The sequence below is a fragment of the Zootoca vivipara genome, chromosome 15, assembly GCF_965207765.1.
Source record: "Zootoca vivipara chromosome 15, rZooViv2.hap1.1, whole genome shotgun sequence".
NCBI lineage: Eukaryota > Metazoa > Chordata > Lepidosauria > Squamata > Lacertidae > Zootoca > Zootoca vivipara.
The window spans coordinates 28,438,089-28,457,254 of NC_142598.1; the positions used below are offsets into that span (position 1 = coordinate 28,438,089).

Sequence of the window (19,166 nt, forward strand, 5' to 3'; positions counted from 1 at the left end):
TTAGGCAGTAGGTATATCTTAGAACAGGAGTGAGGAACCTTTTGGAGCCTGAGGGCTACATTTCTGTCTCACCAACCTTCTGAGGACCACATGCCGGTGATAGACTGGGCAGAATTGGGCAGGGCAATAAATGTGAATTTTACCTTTGTGTATGAGGCTACTTTCTGCACACATTGATACATCCCTCTGTATTATCCACCCAGACAAGAAAGAGGCATTATCAGAGGACACAGTTGTGCAAAAGAATTTGGGGGTGAGAAGTATGGGCAGTGATGAGTGCGGTCTGAGGAAAGGGGGCACATATTGGGGACAGTCAGACAGGCCTGCAGGGTTGTATTTTTTGCTCCTAGTTTGAGGTTCCCATTGCTGTTTTAGAATAATCTGTCTCCCCAGTAACTAGTAAATTTCCCCACAAAGCCTGTTACTAACTCTGATTAGCAGCAGCTCCTCAGGTTCTTGGCTAGGGGTCTTCCCCATTACCTGTCAGCTGAACTTTTTAACAGGACATGGTTGGATTGAATGTGGGTCTTCTCATGCAAAACAGCTGTGCTATTGTTGCAATTCTGTCTATCTGTGTATTTTAGTGGAACCCAAATATCTACCTACCAACCAACCAGAGGCACCAGGCCTGCACTAAAGTGCTTTTAACTGGGACTTTGAAAATAATAATAATAATAATAATAATAATAATAATAATATGGCAGCCATCATGATTGGGTTTGTGTCTAGATTCTTTGCTAGTTCTTGCTGCATTCTCAGCTGTATTCATTGCAAACACTGATAATCACAAACATATACAGTGGTACCTCTGGTTACGAACTTAATTCGTTCCAGAGTCCGTTCTTAACCCGAGGCGCGCTTTCGCTAATGGGGCCTCTTGCTACCGCCCCACCACCGGCATGTGATTTCCGTTCTCATCTTGGGGCAAAGTTCTCAACCTGAGGTACTTCACTTCCGGGTTAGCAGAGTTTGTAACCTGAAGTGTTTGTAACCCGAAGCATTTGTAACCAGAGGTACCACTGTACTGGCCCAAGTAAATTATTACTTCAGGGTGGAATAATTGAGCTTGGGATAAAGCAAACTCTGGATCTATGCATTCATGTGGAAGGTGTATGTGTTTAGTACTCTCATCATATTTGTGCAATGTCTGGCTCTATTTCTAGCTTCCTGTTGTTGTTTTCATGTTCTCTTTGAAATGATCCTTAGCATGAAGTTGACATGATACTCCAGTGTTGCATGTAAAGGGTTGTATTCAATTAGGTTTCCCTAGGAATAGAGATAAGGGACCCAGGTGGCGCTGTGGGTTAAACCATTGAGGCTAGGGCTTGCTGATCAGAAGGTCAGCGGTTCGAATCCCTGTGACGGGGTGAGCTCCTGTTGCTCGGTCCCAGCTCCTGCTAACCTAGCAGTTCGAAAGCACGTCAAAATGCAAGTAGATAAATAGGAACCGCTACAGCGGGAAGGTAAACGGCGTTTCCATGTGCTGCTCTGGTTTGCCAGAAACTGCTTTGTCATGCTGGCCCCATGACCTGGAAGCTATGCGCCAGCTCCCTCGGCCAATAATGCGAGATGAGCACGCAACCCCAGAGTTGGTCACGACTGGACCTAATGGTCAGGGGTCCCTTTACCTTTAGGAATAGAGATATTGAAATTAACAGAACTAACTTAGTCTTGGTCATTCTTTCCAGTGGATCTACTTGGTTAAATAGTAGCCAATAACTTAAAACGAGATTGGTGCATAAGGTGTATTGAAAAATACTTGTTTTGCTTTTGCAGGTGTCTATGGTGATGTCCATCGTGTAAAAATCATGTTTAATAAGAAGGAAAATGCCTTAGTTCAGATGGCAGATGCAACCCAAGCCCAACTAGGTAATAACAGTGTCATGTTTTAAGTTTCCACGATTAATTTGAAAGAGGTGTTCAGTTGTAGTAGGAAACACGTTTGACTGGGGGGGGGGCGAAGATGTGCTGGAGTAGCGACATTATGTGTTTTCTGAAGCTCTCTGCAAATCTGAACTCTTGAAATGTGCAACTGTGACTGAGAATAAAGCTGAGTTGAAATGTGTCTACTCCTCACTTATTTGATAACTGCGGCAGGCATTTTGGAAGCACAGATTCAGTAGAGTAGCGTTCCATCTGTTCTCTTTTCTTTTTTAGCCATGAATCACTTAAACGGACAAAAACTATATGGGAAGGTGCTGCGTGTCACACTCTCAAAGCATCAGACAGTACAGCTTCCTCGTGAGGGACAAGAGGACCAGGGTTTGACTAAGGACTATAGTAATAGCCCTTTGCATCGCTTCAAGAAACCCGGCTCAAAGAACTTCCAAAATATCTTTCCACCATCTGCCACTCTGCACCTATCCAACATTCCGTAAGTATCTAAATATGAACAGTGACTTTTTCCCCTCCTCTGCAATAATATAACAATAATTAATTTGAACGGAGAACAATTTGCTGCCCTTCCATGTCATCTGAAATCCCTTGCCCAATGGCAGGGCTGGCCCTGGACATAAACAACTGGATTTGAGAGGCGAGAAAGAGCATGGCACATCTGAGTTGCGGGACAGCTCCTCTAAACAAGTTGTGTTCTGTAACAGTCTGCTGCGTGACTTACAGGTTTTATTTACGTGACAAATAAAACAAGCCAACTTGTAGGCCATGGCCTATATACAGAGAAGCCGTTTGCTCATGGGCTGGAAAAAGATTCTTTTGTTCCAGCAGCAGCAGCTTACATCAGGAGATGCAGAAGTGTTGATTCAGAAGCTGTAAATGTCTGCATCCTGGGTGGAGTTTCTTGTGCAATAATTCCATGGATTTTTAAGAGCATCTCAAACATTTAAGTACAACCATCAAGAATAGCAGAATTCTGAAGTAGTCTAAAACATGTTGTACAGTCAAACCTCGGTTTGCGACCGCTTCAGTTTCCGACCACCGCGGACCCGGAAGTGTTTACATCCAGGTTCTGCGGCGCTCGGATACTCAGAAGCGATCTGTGCAGCGCGTGCATGCGCAGAAGCGCTCTATCGGCGCTTGCGCATGCACAGAAGCGTGCCTCTGGGAGCAACAAACTTGGGGAGCGACCGGCTCCCCGGAACCAATTGTGGTCATAAACAGAGGTATGACTGTATTGTGTTTTTAATATTCAGTTGGGAGCTGCTCAGAGTGGCTGGGGAAACCCAGCCGGATGGGCGGGGTATAAATAATAAATTATTTATTTATTTATTGTAACAAGAGAATTCTTGGGTGGGATATTAATGGCATAAGCAAGGTTAAAGAAAATACTCAACATTGGAAAAAAGGAAAAACATCAAGCCCACATTCTTCCACAATAAAGGTAAAGGGACCCCTGACTGTTAGGTCCGCGATCCAGTCGCAGACGACTCTGGGGCTCATCTCGCTTTACTGGCCGAGGGATCCGGCGTTTGTACGCAGACAGCTTCCGGGTCATGTGGCCAGCATGACTAAGCCACTTCTGCCAAACCAGAGCAGCGCATGAAAACACCGTTTACCTTCCCGCTGGAGCGGTACCTATTTATCTACTTGCACTTGACGTGCTTTCAAACTGCTAGGTTGGCAGGATCAGGGACCGAGCAATGGGAGCTCACTCCGTCGCGGGGATTTGAACCGCCGACCTTCTGATCGGCAAGCCCTAGGCTCAGTGGTTTAGACCACAGTGCCACCCGCGTCCCTTCTTCCACAATAGTATATAATAAAAAGACAGCCCTACAACCTGTCAGAGCTAAGAAGGTTACATTATTCAGAGGAATTGGAGTTAAACAAAATATTACAAATTCTGCCAGATAAATTTGCAAGAGCCCAAAAAGGTTGGCTGCTTACCCTTTATTTGTGATGCCATTAGAATATAAGAAACCCAGATTGTCTGTGAAACTGGAAAAAGTCAAAAGGGGTGTTATTGAGCTCTGTTTCTAGACACATAGCCTTGGTAGTAAGTTACAGCAACACACTAAAAAGCAACACACCTTAAAAGCTAACCAGTTTATTTTGACATAATTTTTTAAAAAATGTGGTTTTTGTTGTTGTTGAGACCTGGATATTTAGCTAACATGAGGGATTTAATCTATTACAGACCTTCTGTCACAGTAGATGACCTGAAGAATCTTTTTGCTGGTACTGGATGTATTGTGAAAGCCTTCAAATTCTTTCCGTAAGTATCCACTGTAAATTAAGTTTTTTAAAGCAAGGAATTCATCCATTGTATACATACAGATGGAAAATGAGGAATAACATGAAATTCAATACTGGGACGTAATCGGGAGGCGGGCAGGAATGCAATTACATGAGTCTGCACTGCTTAAATAGGTCCTTTCTCTTAAACAAAATTTCCTGTAAAGAAAGCTGCAGAAGCTGGGACGCTATAGCTGGAAGTCTTTGGTTCAGCATAATCTTGCACTAAGCAAGGCTTTGGAAAACTGATGTGTGGAAGGAAGGGAGACTTAACCAGATAGCAACTGAGCTTCTTGGTGTTCATCTCTTGAGATGAAGGCCGAATAAAAGACCAGACATAAAATGCCTATAGATTGTACCATACCAAACTATGTGTTTGGAATTGTCTTGCGGTTCTGTTTCACTGATTATCTGACAGAGACCAAGCTGAGGAGTGCTGCTCTGATGAGGAATGGTGGGAACTTCCCCCTCCCCCTCCCCCTGCTCCTGACCAGGAGCAGTATAGATTTGGAGCAGTGGTTTGCAGAGGGGCATAGTTCTGAAGACAAAAGTTGGGACGAACTGCGGGGTGAGCAGCAAAGTGAAGAAGAACTGGAAGAGAGTGAGCTAACAGACTCTCTTCTTCTTCTTCTTCTTCTTCTTCTTCTTCTTCTTCTTCTTCTTCTTCTTCTTCTTCTTCTTCTTCTTCTTCTTCTTCTTCTTCTTCTTCTTCTTCTCTCTCTCTCTCTCTCTCTCTCTCTTGTATTCAGCCTATCAGTCCAAAGTCATGTAGAGCAGAAGGTGGCTATACAAAAAGCATGGTGGTTGTGAGGTCAGGTTGTAAGACGGAAGTGACTAGGAGAGAAGTGGGTGGAATCCTTAATTGGGAACACTTTTATTCCGAGAATGGATGCTTTGTTCTTTTGCTGTGATCATTAAAGACTCTTTAAATGGTAAGGGACTCTTTCCGTTTTCTCCTGCTTATCTACAGCCAAAGGGGAGTCCGAGGAGCCTGACATTATCCTGGCACTTTGTTCTACAAGTGCATTAAGATTTTGGGAAGTGAAGAACTCTTTAAGATGTGGTTGGGATTGACACTTTCCTTTTCACTTTTAGAAAAGACCGCAAAATGGCTCTCATCCAGTTGGGCTCTGTGGAAGAAGCAATCCAGGCTCTTATTGAGCTTCATAATCATGACCTTGGAGAGAACCATCACCTCAGAGTTTCCTTCTCCAAATCTACAATCTGACACTTCTGTGACCTTTTTGCTTTTTAAGACTCTACCCACAATTACCAGTAAAATTCAGACAAGAGACTGGAGTAGCCAAAACAACGCTGCGTCCTTAAACCATTAAACTTGTGTGGCTCATGTGTATTACTTTACACAGTAAATGAATCAAGGGATGATCTTTTCATATCTTCTGTTTAAATGGCTAACAGTCCTCCACAAAATTTTCTTCTGTAGTATTTAATAACGCAACATTTTCAGTAGAAGCCCCTCTTTTTTTCATGATTTCAGAGGCATATTTTTTTGGTTTTTATTCCAAAACAATGTTACACAACATTTCTGTGCCCCGTTATCTTATCAAAATAATGTTTTCAAATAGATATAGTGGATTATTTTAAGCACATAGAGTGTTCTGTGGGGGATTTCTTTGACCCCTTAGCTAATAATTTTAATCAGTACCTGTTGAACATATCAGAGGAAAGGCAGTGCCTTCTTTTTCCATGGAGCAAATTAATTTTTTCAAATAAATTGTATAAATGACACAGGTAAATTATTTTAATGTGATTATAGTGAAATTTTAAACTAGGTATTGAATCATGGTGTGAGAGACCACTCATTTTATTACTATGAAATGCTGTGTAATAAGATTTTGGAGAAAATGAAAAAAGAAATATGTCCTGATTTCAAGTTTTGTACATTTCTTTCAGAAAAAAAAAATGTTTACACTCATAAGGAAAAAAATTCAGGTCTGTCATATGGTTTGACAAATTTTTAGAAAGGTTATTTTTGGTAAGGTCTTGTTTAAAAATATAAAATTAAACCTCAAGGGTTTTTTGTACCACTATAATCTCTAATACTTAAAAAATCAGAATTACTGTGTATTTACTTAATTTCTTACGTGCCTTATTATGTGCTTATAATGATACAATAGTTAGAGTTTTATCTGAAGTATCTTTAAACTGTATTGTGGCTTGGTGAGATTTTTTTTTTCCTTTGTCCTAGTTTTTAAACGCTTGGTGATTTTAAAAAAATGTTTTAATAAGTAATAGTCAAATCAGATTTTTGGTGCTTTGGTGCAGGGGTGGTGGTGGGGGACTAAAGCGAACTCAATGCACATCCTTATAGGCCTCACAATATTTTGGGGGTTGCAGTTGAGTGACACCACTGTTGGGTTTTAAAGAATGTTCTCCAGTTTCTGCATGATATCTAACCTGTAGAGCCATTGGCTCTTTGAGAATATTTTGCCTCAGGATTCCTTTTCACCCAACAGTACTTGCTTGCTGTACTAAATGTGGACTGGCTTTCCTCCATAAATATCACAACTTCAATACTGAATGTTCACTCCTGTTTGGAGAGTAAGATGAGATGCAATCTTGACTATTTTTGTGTGAAATCTAGGCATACACAAATTATTTCTATGATTGTAATACAATGTTTTTAGAGGTGTCTCAAGATGTTACGTCTACTGAAATTTTTCATTGTTTTGTAAGGTATTCCTCTCAAGTATAAGGGTTATTAATCCTTAAATTGTGTTGAAGATGGACACAGAGACTTAAAGAAGTGAAATGGAGTGTGATGATTTGTAGCTCTCATTCTGCTTTTGGATTTTTTTAGCAAGTCAAATTGCTCTGTGAAGACTGGCTGTTGGTCAGCAAAAAGAATTCCATAGCTTTAGATCTAGTTTGAAAGCTTCTTTTAAAATGGTAACTTGGTAACTTATCTTTGAGATGTCAGCTTCTTGATAACATCACTGTACTGTAGGATGAAAGGATAGTCAGTGAGACATTTTTGCGCCCTTCTATAGCTATATTTGTGTCAGCTGGCTGGTAAATCACCTTTGGACATTAAATGAATGTGTTAATTTTGTCACCCGATAAGAGTGTGTGTAACACTAGACTTAACGTCCAGTAATAACTGACGCCATATTCAAAGTCCATCACTGCTTTGCAGCTATTTGAAAATTGGCATTTTAAAACACCTAGAATATCAATATCTTCCTTTATTTTAGCAAAGCAGTTTAATTGGTGCCTAATGCCAGCCTAAATGAGTCTCCTTCGTTCCATGGAACCATGACTTCAAGTAAGCATGTTCAAGATGACAAGCCCATTTAGGTGTGTAAATTAAATAGCTTTTTGGATTTATATCCCCAATCAATATGGCTCCTCTTTAGAATGATTTGCTAAGTTACCTTTTAATCTTGGTCACCGTGTGTTTAATGCTGCTACAAAGGGGACGTTATTGCAGTTGATGAATGTACCTGAAGTAGGGGGAAAACCAAGGTCTGAGCATTAGTATGTATAATATCAAGGGTGGGGAGTGTGTGTGTGTGTGTGTGTTTATGTGCGCGCATGCACATGTGTGCTGTGTGAAGTTTCCTATATGTATGCTGATACACATTGCAAGCATTTAATTTATTGACTTAACTAATCTAAAAACAAAACGTAACTTCATAATGCTTAACAGAGAAACAAATGGTTAACCCTAATATGAAAGACAGCTTCACTTAAGTCCCTAGAAAATGCCCTTTCTAGACAACGTGTCGTTGAAAGTAGTCATTTCTCGACTACTTTGAGTTGTAGGGCGTACGGTTTATATGCTGGCAAACTTTTTTTCCCCCCTTCGGAATTTTATTTTGGATATACTCAACATATTCTGTGTGGTCTTGTCATGATTATGTTATATTCTGTATTGATCAACTTGGTTGTAGTGCATGTGTGTTCAATGATTGGGTGGTTGATTTCATTTTTAAAAAACTGTTTCTCCATGAGGTGCAAATACGAGAAATGGCAGTACAGTACACACTTTGTTTGCATTTAAAACAGTAATTCCATTTACAGCAATAGCTAAGCTTGGTTTCCCCCCTCCCCGGCAAAGCAAAAGAAACTTAGTCCCACAAAGGCAACACCTTTCATTGGAATTAAGACAAAGCAGACTTTCTCACTTTCTGGCCCCTTTATTCTTTTGCTGCAGAACGCTAGCATCTGGTCTAGCAGATCTACAGTGAATGTCCTGCAAGATTAAGGTGTTCAAGAGGATGTTGTTAGCATCCCTCTGTGAAAAAATATTTGACAAGAGGTTTAGTGCAGAGTAACTTACTTTTCCAGACTTAACTTGGATCTTTGCTAGCATTCCTATTATCAACTGAATTTTCTCTCGCCCTAAACCGGTTGCGATTTTAAGCTGTGAGTGGCCCTTGCTTTCAGAGTGAATTCTGTTTGTGTCCCAATCACCTGTATAGAGTATGGGATATGTGCTTAGGGCTTTGGCCAATGAAGTCTTTGAATAATGCTGGCTTTTAATAGCATTTAAATCTTTTTGCTTATCATGCAACCTCAGCAAAAGTTCCCTTTTAGCATTTTGGGCGAAGGAAATATTTTTCTCAATTGGAAGAGTTGCAGTTTCATTCATTGTAAAGAAAGAAATGCTAACAAATCAAATTAAGGGATATGTAACACCACAGGAGCCAATGTGGTTTATAAAATAAACAAGCCTAAATCTCCTTGGTGTTGAGAGGCCAGATTTAAAAAATGGTATTTTAAGTTACTTAACTGATTATAATAATAGTCACCTACAGTTGCCTGTGATTCTTACTTCTAGAGGCTAAGCCATTATAGCTTTCGCAACCGAAAGACAAACTGCTGCTAGTTTTGGATAACAAACTGGAAGGAAAAACTGGCTGATGGAAGGCCAGAGTGCATAGTTACAAGGCTTCATGTTTTGCAGTCTTTGCTTTTTAGCCCCACGATAATCTGGGGAGAGGGGCTTTTAAAACTCTAATGAATTTTTTGATTGCACCGTTAAATCAACGTAAGCCCATCCAGGCACTTTGTGCAAGTTACAGAACTTCAAAGAAATGTTCAATTTAAGCCTTGCCCCCAAACTTGGTGGCCTTTCATGTCTCCCACCAGTTGCACAGTTACTGTGCTTGGAGAATTTATTGAGGGCTCGTTGTGCCTACCGTATATCAATCTCCGAATGTAGCCTTGAGTTGTCCACGTGACACCTCTTTTTCCCAGACGGAGAGATTGTGCAGTGGAATTTTGTTTCTGTAAAATAAAGCAGAGCGTGTGAATTTTACAGTGAATGAGCCTATTTAACCGCTACACTTTTTACTATGACCAAGTGAGAGACAGCTGGATATGGGCTTTTTTTTCTCCTGGGAATGACAAACCTGAGATGTGCTCTTTCAGTCTTCATCCTGTTATATGTAGTATATACTGCTATTTTCAAAGGAGAGGGGCTGAGTAGTTTACTGTATTAAAGCCATTTTTATTTGCCTTGACTTTTTTTGTGGACTGGTAACTTTGAAAAAAAAAACTGTCAGATTTAAAACAGTTGTGCTGAAAACTGTTCAGGTCGCACAGAGATTTTCTTGAAGCAAACTAACTCCTAATTGTCTTTTGCAATTATCTGTCTGTGGTATATGAGACTGTTCTTCAAATCTTAACAATTAGGAATTATTTGAAGAAATTTAAAACTTCTAAGATTTAATTTCAGGGTTTTTACGAAGAAGAAAACAATATGGGACCAAAGTTTATGTGCCTTCAGTAGTCTTGTGTAATTTTTTTGCTATCTCTTTCAGTCTTTAGAATAAATACTATTGTTTTCAAGAAAATGTGTATTTATATAGTAAAAAACAAACAAACACCAAATGACCCATGAACTATCCCTATGTGCAGTCAATTGCTAACTGTTTCATTTGGGTTTAGTATCCCTTTGCTTTCTACCATTATAACATGAATCAAGCTGCACCACACAGGAATTCATGTTCAACTCTAGGCATGTGACTCGTGGTTGTCACAATAGCTTGTAACTGGGAAATTATTAAATATTGAGGCTCCTTGTACCCAGAAATCCTCAGTTATAAATGACGAGGGCATGCTTTGGTAGAATTTTCAGTTCTTGGATCTATGTGCAGTATTAGGAATGATAGCGAAAAGTCTAACCAGCGATGTACTTAGATTCATCTCTCTTTGACCATGTTTTTTTTTTCCAAATTCATTGTCCAGTTCCTGAAAACAACTCATCCCAGTCTCAAAATACAGTTGCTGACCAAGCAAATTGTTGTATCAGATTTGTCACCTCATTGCAATGACCAAAGATTGTCTGCTCTGCTTTTTACTGAGACATCTTGCCAGTTCTCTCTCTTTCTCAAGCTATTTTCTTTCCTGAAAGACTCGGTGTAAAGTGGCCTTTTATATGAATGTTATTGGTGAATGGACTACTTAATGGGAAATTAGATTTTTTAAAAAAAGAAAGAAAGAAAGAGAAAAGCAAACCAAATGTAATGGCATAAGGCAAGAGGCTGATGGAAACAGAGTGCTGTGTTAAGAGAAAGACTGGTGTGCAATTACAAGAGTCAAAACATTCCCTTTTCATGTCTTCATGAATCCCTTTTTAAGTTTGTAAAAAAATATTCATCTAACACAAGAAAATGCTGTAAATATTTATAACAACATTTTTTACCTGTCAAAAAAAAAGGTTTTTGGGAACAAGTATAAAATGGTTTTTATATTAAAAAAAAACATCAATTATCTTGTATATTTTGATAAGCAACAGTACCAGCTTTCATTTGTTAAGCAGCTTGTGGCAATTGGAGGGGGGAAAGGATTTCATGTTGTTGAGATGACTTGATGTTATAAATGCAAAGAAGTTGAAATATTAAAGAAACCTATTTTCTAACTGCGTAGTGCATGGTTAATTTGAACTTCTGTACACTGCCGTATGCTCCATTCCTTTTTAAGTTTTTGTGTATTTGATTATTACTTGAGTATCTATACTTAACTCTTTTTCTAACAACTCTAGTTGTAGCATGCCTCTTAATAAATGTCATGACATCTGTACTCTCAAATTTTTCTGCGTTCTTGTCTATTACTTTGGGTTCCCTCCCCCTCTAATTGTAAAGCTAATGTCTGTCTCTCTTTTGTGTTCCTTTCTTCTATTGGCCATCTGCACTTGCTCTCTCCAGATTGTGTTTAAAGTCTGCGACAAGTTACATTTTCACAGAGCATCCTTATGTTTTAAGTAACATCACATAGTTTTAAAGAAACAAGAAGAGGCTGGCTCTTGTTTCTCATGCACGGGCAAAACAAGTCTTTCAACAGTGCTATCCAGCAAAGGCATTGTGTAAGCAAAATGACTTCCACTTGGGCAATCAGTTCCTCTCCTCCCCTTCCCCCTCATATACCTCCCCATCCTCTCTGGAAGCTTAAGGGGAACCCTTGGAGCATATTTGTGTGTGTGTGTGTGTGCGCACGCGCATGCATGCAGTACACATGGGAAGGGGAAATTCTACTTCAGGAGCAGAAATCATTTGTGGTTACTTTATGGCTATAACCCAATACGAACAACTGAGTAGCTTCAATATTTTACAGAAGTCCATTTTTCAACGTTTTCTGTTGAGCCGCTCGCCATGACTCTTTAAAGCAGGGGTCAGCAAACTTTTTTTGCAGGGGGCCAGTCCACTGTCCCTCAGACCTTGTGGGGGGCCGGACTATATTTTGAAGGGGGGGGAATGAACAAATTTTTATGCCCCACAAATAACCCAGAGATGCATTTTAAATAAAAGGACACGTTCTATTCATATAAAAACACACTGATTCCCGGACCGTCCACGGGCCGGATTTAGAAGGCGATTGGGCCAGATCCAGCCCCCGGGGCTTAGTTTGCCTACCGATGCTTTAAAGTTTAGAATCTTGTTGAGATCCCTAAGGAATTCCACTTCCTTATTTGTGCCTCTTATTTACAAACATTTATTTAATAGATTTTTTTTTTAAAAAAAATTACATCATGTTAGCTCACGTCATGTAAAACTGCAAATAAAAAGTATATCGCCAAACTCAGTGGGAAGAAGCACGACACATCACAAATAGTTTTCCACTGTCAATAACTCTGCCTTTCGCTGGCTTGTAAAAACTTTGTTCTGGCAACCTTTTGTCAGACATTCAAAAGATGGAGCCATCTTTCCCTCCTGAGGCATGGCATTCTGTAATACTGGTACAACCACCAGGAAGGCTGCATTTCTTGTCCCAAGCAACCATACTTTCCCACAGTTGGCAGGATACAAAAAAGGGCATTCCTGCAAGATATGAATAAGTGGGCGAGTTGATATAGGAGGCAGCATCCTGTACCCGAGCCAGGAAGGGCTTTACAATGTACAAAAACACTTTAAATTATTCCCGGGAAGAAACTGGCAATTGGTGCAGGCATTGCAGAGCAGGTGTTCTGTGATCCCATGGGGTTGTTGTTGTTGTTTAGTCGTTTAGTCGTGTCCGACTCTTCGTGGCCCCATGGACCAGAGCACGCCAGGCACTCCTGTCTTGCACTGCCTCCCGCAGTTTGGTCAAACTCATGTTCGTAGCTTCGAGAACACTGTCCAACCATCTTGTCCTCTGTCGTCCCCTTCTCCTAGTGCCCTCAATCTTTCCCAACATCAGGGTCTTTTCCAAGGATTCTTCTCTTCTCATGAGGTGGCCAAAGTATTGGAGCCTCAGCTTCACGATCTGTCCTTCCAGGGAGCACTCAGGGCTGATTTCCTTAAGAATGGATAGGTTTGATCTTCTTGCAGTCCATGGGACTCTCAAGAGTCTCCTCCAGCGTAATCGGCTGCTAACATCACTGGAAAGTACATTGCACGAATCTAGACTAGATGGTGCTAGAGCATGTTTTGTTCTAGTTGAGCCAGACCTCGGGAACGGGCACAACTATCACACCAGCCTAAACAATGCAAAGACACACCTGGCCACTAGCACCCCCTAGGAATTATCCACTTCTTCAGAGGGACTTCCACCCCATCCAAAACAAGTTGAATTCTTAGTCCATCATCTTGATCAGGCTTCCTCAACCTCGGCCCTCCATATGTTTTTGGCCTACAACTCCCATGATCCCTAGCTAGCAGGACCAGTGGTCAGGGATGCTAGGAATTGTAGTCTCAAAATATTTGGAGGGCGAGGTTGAGGAAGCCTGTTCTTGATCATGGGAAACTCCTGTCTTGTCTGGTTTATGTGTAAATTTATGAGTCCCAATGCAGCCCATTTATCACCTTGAGGAACCTGTTCAGGATACCTGCAACTTCTCTGGCACTAGATGAAAAGAAGAAACACAGCTGTGTGTTGTTGTGTTGATGACATAAAAGCATCATAGGTGAGAACCTTAAACCCTGAGGGATACAATATGCCAATTGCCCTGTGTCTAACTAGGTTCCCCTCAGCATCACCACCTGACAATGATCCATAAGAAACCAAGCACCTTAAGAACCAAGGGAAACCAAGGGGTGCTTGCTAACTATTGTCTAGCAACAGTTTGAAATCACTATAGTAGACCCATGACTTAATGTGCAATTAACTTGGGCGCATTTAGCTTTACACACTTGGGGGGGAGGGGCTGGTTATAAGGGGGGGGGGAGCTTAGGCAATCTCACATGCCATTGCACCCAGTGTGTTTTGACTATATACGATTTTGGCTTTGTGCACTTTCCTCAGAACGTAACTAACTTCCACATCAGGCCTTTTGGATCTGGGAGTTGCTGGAGTGTCTTGGGATTAGAGTGGCTGGGGAAACCCAGGTACGGATGGGCGGGGTATAAATAATATGTTGTTGTTGTTGTTGTTGTTGTTGTTGTTGTTGTTGTTGTTGTTGTTGTTGTTGTAAGTTGCAGGTTCTCTTCCTGAGACTCTTGAACAGGGGTCAGCAAACTTTTTCAGCAGGGGGCCAGTCCACTGTCCCTCGGACCTTGGGGGGGCAGACTATATTTTGAAAAAATAATATGAACAAATTCCTATGCCCCACAAATAACCCAGAGATGCATTTTAAACAAAAGGACACATTCTACTCATGTAAAAACATGCTGATTCCTGGACTGTCCGCGGGCCGGATATAGAAAGTGATTGGGCTGCATCCGGCCCCCGGGCCTTAGTTTGGGAACCCCTGCTCTTGAATGTAAGGCGATTCTATGCCACACTGCTTTTAAAGCACATGGGGCTTTAACAGAATGTTGCAGCGAGAAGTGCTGTTGGGGTTTCATCCTTTCTTCCCCCTTCCACCAGGGATTATTCTGTGCCCCGCGAGAATGATCAGTAATCACTGACTTGTTTTAGGTGGATAAAGATTCTCCATTTAAGGAATTTGGGTTGCTGTGGAGAGTGCTGTATGCTATCCTCGCTACATTAAAACATTGTATTTCTCCACTGATGTATACGGGCAGCTCATTGTGCTGTTCCTGGGTACATTTTAAAATAGCTTCTCAGTGTGAAACATGATGTGCCCTAGTTTCTACACTGTTTGTTTCTCTGTGTCTTCTTCCTTTGCCCTCTTCCTTCTCTAACCCACCTTTCTGTTTTTCTCCCTGTAACAGTCAGCATTATATGTTAATTGAACACTCTCAGTCCTCTTTGTTTTGGGGAGCATCTCCCCCACCACACACTTCAGCTTTATTCACAGCCGTGTGAATTTTCCATTTGACTGTGTCTTCAACTGCTAGGAGCGGGGCGCACTGGGGGGTGGGGACATCAATAGGAAACAGTGGCTATGCCTACTTCATTATCTCTGCTCTCAACATTTTTAAACCATGTCTTCTGCTTTATCTTCAAACTCTCCCACCCTACCTACAGCGATGAACATCTGAAGTTAGATGCTGTGGCCAGTGTATTGATAACCAGACATTTCATAAGACCATCTTGGTTTGCATTCTGTTCTCACAGTGGCCAGCCGGATGCCACAAGCAGGACATGAGTCGCCCTCCTTGTGACTGACCCTCAGCAAGTGGTATTCGGGGGCACAGAGGCACCATCTTCTTAGCAGGATTTAGAGAGTGCCAAGATGCTGTGAGCAGCTCCCGGCTGGTGGCCCAGGAAAGTACGGTGGTACCTCTGGTTAAGAACTTAATTCGTTCCGGAGGTCCATTCTTAACCTGAAACTGTTCTTAACCTGACATACCACTTTAGCTAATGTGAGCTCCTGCTGCTGCCGCACCGCCAAAGTACGATTTCTGTTCTCATCCTGAAGCAAAGTTCTTAACCCGAGGTACTATTTCTGAGTTAGCGGAGTCTGTAACCTGAAGCGTTTGTAACCTGAAGCGTTTGTAACCCGAGGTACCACTGTATAAGACAAGGAAAAGTTTCTTACATTCCTTTTTATTCCAAACTTTATAGAGAGAGAGGCTATAGAACCCAGCTTCTTGGATAATGGTGTTGTCCTGAGTTAATCTCCACACACACACACACACCTCTCCCACTTCCTCATTTGTCACTTCTACAGGTACTGCTACGTGCCCTCTGTCTTTGAGCTCTTTGCTCTCCTACTTTGAAGGCTTGCTGGTTTCTAGGAGATGGTGGGTCTGGAATGCTTTCTAGTGACAACATGTCAGCCCGCTGCTGCTCTGTGTGCTCCTCCTCTCCCATTATTTCCCAACTTTCCCCCACATCTGCCTCTGAGCTGTGACCTCCCACAAAACACTGTTGTAAATCTATACTGCCTTCCTCTTCCTCCTCCCTGGAAGGGTCAGGATGGGGAGGTGGTCTCCACCATTCCTCCTCCTCCTCTGCCCAGCCCCTTACAGGGGGACTATGCACAACACCGTGTGACCTTGTCATGCCATGCGCCTGACATCATGCTTGTGATGTCCTGATGCCGCACAATGCAAGGAGCCAGGAAGCGGAAACTGCCTCTAGTTTAGTCATCAGTGCTATTTTTCTAGAAAAAGAGGTGCCGGAACTCACCACGAACGTCTCCCTTGTTCTCTTATAATGGCAATGGCACCCACCTGAGAGGTGCCGGGACTGAGTTCCAGTGAGTTCTGGCTGGAAAAAAAGCACTGGTCATCATGACTACTAGCAATTGATAGCCTTATCAATCATTAAGTTGCCTACTCTTTCTTTAACTCCAGCCCTCACTACATCTCGCTGTTTGAAAAGTCCTTCGCAACTGGTCAGTGTATTGGGCTAGGAACCATAGAGGCTACGGTTCAAACTGCCAACCAGCCATGGAGTTCAGTGGGTAACTTTGGGTCAATGCGCAGGCTTGGTGAGGAAGGAACCAGGGGGCAAGAAATGTCGGGCACCTGCATTGTTGCTACAGCATGCCGTTTCCAACGGCTGATCTCTTGCATTCTGCTGACAAAATGAAAGTTACAGTGAGGCAGGCTGTGAAAAAAATTAACTGCACACTATGGCGCAAATGTAGTTGTGTCGGGTTCCTGGCTATAGCTGCAGTGATTTCGTAACAGCATCCTGTTTTGGGAAAACAAAACAAAAACCTGCATGTTAGGCAATGATCCTGTAGATGCTGCTTTAACTGCATAACTTGTGAGAAAGTCCTTTTGTTGTCAGCACAAGAAAACATCTCTTAAGGCAGTAGTTCCCAGTTGTGTGCCAGCAGCGGCATAGTAATAGGGGCGGGGGGCACGCCGCCCTGGGTAGCAGGCTGGGTGGGGGGGCAGCAGGCTGGTGGGGCTGACCACCTCTGACGGCCACCGCTGCCGCCGCCATGGAGAAGCCCCGATGCAAGCGAGACTGCCTCACTCTGCGGCTTGCTTGCGGGGTTTGCTGCAGCTGCAGATAAGAATGTGAGTGCAGCTAGCCAACAAGTATGGGGGAGTCCCAGATGATTCAATGTTGCCTGGAAAGCACATTCCTATTCCTGAGCTGCCCTAAGTGGACAAAAAAAAAAGATGGTGGGATGACAGGAGGCAATAATAAACTGCAGGCTCCCCTCATTCCTAAGCAGTATGCATGCTAGAGTAAAACAAAATTTCTGCAGCAAAACGATCCCTAGTCTGGTGTGTGTGTGTGTGTGTGTGTGTGTGTGTGTGTGTAGTGTATCAGGCCAATTTGCATATGTATCGTGACTTACTCTGATGTCAATGAGCTAGGAAGTCCTGCTATATCACTGCTATTAATCCTCTTCCAGCTTTATTTCTGCCCTCTCTGATTCTGCCATGCGCAAAAGATAAATGCAGGTGAAGCTCCCCCTTGTTAATGGACAGAGGAGCCAAACTGACTTAAGTTGTCACATCTCTTTTTAGCGGGTGTTTGCAATCATATACTGTAACCACCCTTAAGGGGCATTATCCAAGTTGCAGAAACCAGGTGGTGGATTCTGCCATGAGGCAGACCTCAGAAATACTCTTAAGTAAAGAAAAGGCTTTGATGAAAAACAGCACATAGACCATACTTAAAAGGCCCACTCGTTCTCAATATTACACTGCACGAGCATAGACATTGAAGCCTTCGTTTTAGCTAATAAAACACAAAGCAAGCATGCAGCAAATAACAGCATGCTTCTTTAGCATCATCGTAACCTATAAGTGTGCATAAACACATAATCTATACAAGTTAAAGAATATTATACAAATTATTGTCACCCACACTTTGGGGATATGCTACTGCAGTGAAGTTTGTAACAAGACATATAATATACAGGTATAAGCTGCAAATCTTTTTTCCTGCAATGTTGACAGACGGTTTATTGCAAAGAGGAAAGAAACAGATTTTATGTAAGTCTTTATGAATTTCTTTGCTCATACTTTACTTTTCAATCCATATACTTGCCATCTTTTGGTAAGCTCATGAAGAGCCCTGCTTTTAACCTTCAGCTGTGTTTATCAGTCTGGGGAAAGGTATGCATTTGGGTTAAAAGGTTTTTAAGGCAAAAAAACCCCTAGGTTGTATGCTCTAGTTGCAAATCTGCCTTCTCATTCAAGTGGCAAACGTTTTCACTGCAGATGAATCCATACCTCATAGAAGAGTATAGTCTCCGAAGGGGATACTATAAATTATCTAAACATAAGGAGTGTGTGCTGCATTCAATTAATATTTGAGGGTGACCATTTCCTTCCCCACAAAGGTCACTATTATTCTGCAGCTGGATACCGTATGTATAAGGAATAAACAACACACGCAATTGGACGGATGAAATGTAGGATGTTGCAAACACTGTGTCTGCATGAGTGCACCTGTGAAATATTATTTTATAATACCAATTTCATAAAATTTATACACCACCTTTTGGGGGGAGGGGGGAACCCGTCAAAAATATAAAAACCAATAAAACCATGGAGAAAAAATACAATACTTTAAAATGTAAAGGTAAAGGTAAAGGTAAAGGGACCCCTGACCATTAGGTCCAGTCGTGACCGACTCTGGGGTTGCGCGCTCATCTCGCATTATTGGCCGAGGGAGCCGGCGTATAGCTTCCAGGTCATGTGGCCAGCATGACAAAGCCGCTTCTGGCAAACCAGAGCAGCACATGGAAACGCCGTTTACCTTCCCGCTGTAGCGGTTCCTATTTATCTACTTGCATTTTGACGTGCTTTCGAACTGCTAGGTTGGCAGGAGCTGGGACCAAGCAACGGGAGCTCACCCCGTCACAGGGATTCGAACCACCGACCTACTGATCAGCAAGCCCTAGGCTCAGTGGTTTAACCACAGCGCCACCTGGGTCCCTACTTTAAAATGTACAAATAGCTAAATACTAAAACAGAGTAAAATTCACATCAACTTCCTAAGCACAAATGTGGGGAGGGTACGGGGCCGTCTTACCCATAGGTGCTAGGGGTGCGGGGCACCCAGGCGCCGGGCTCTCAGGGGCGAGAGTCCGGGGCCCAAGAGTTGAGTCCAGGGAAGAGCCCGCCTGTTGGTCGGAGTGCCACGGCAGGCTCTTTTGCTGCAGGCGGCTCTGTGCCTCGAGTTTGGGGGCGACCGAGCCAGCGAGACGCTGAGGCAGGCAGCCGGCTCCACCCTCCTGCGCGCCTGGGACTGGGCAACCAGGGGGGCAC

The 19,166-nt window shown here is 42.4% G+C and overlaps 2 protein-coding genes across 20 annotated transcripts in view; both read left to right on the forward strand.

Moving 5' to 3' along the window:
* The window catches only part of PTBP3 (polypyrimidine tract binding protein 3), a 63,337-nt gene extending 52,260 nt beyond the window's left edge, over positions 1-11,077 (forward strand). For all 19 annotated transcript variants that reach the window (XM_088658389.1, XM_088658390.1, XM_088658397.1 and 16 more), the window contains 4 exons: positions 1,777-1,869; positions 2,158-2,374; positions 4,091-4,168; positions 5,284-11,077. In XM_088658389.1, coding sequence (XP_088514515.1) covers positions 1,777-1,869; positions 2,158-2,374; positions 4,091-4,168; positions 5,284-5,416 — 521 coding nt within the window. In that variant the 3' untranslated portion in view covers positions 5,417-11,077. The remainder of the gene's footprint in view (positions 1-1,776; positions 1,870-2,157; positions 2,375-4,090; positions 4,169-5,283) is intronic.
* Positions 1-19,166, forward strand: part of SUSD1 (sushi domain containing 1) — a 95,260-nt gene that overhangs the window by 35,532 nt on the left and 40,562 nt on the right. The window lies entirely within an intron of this gene.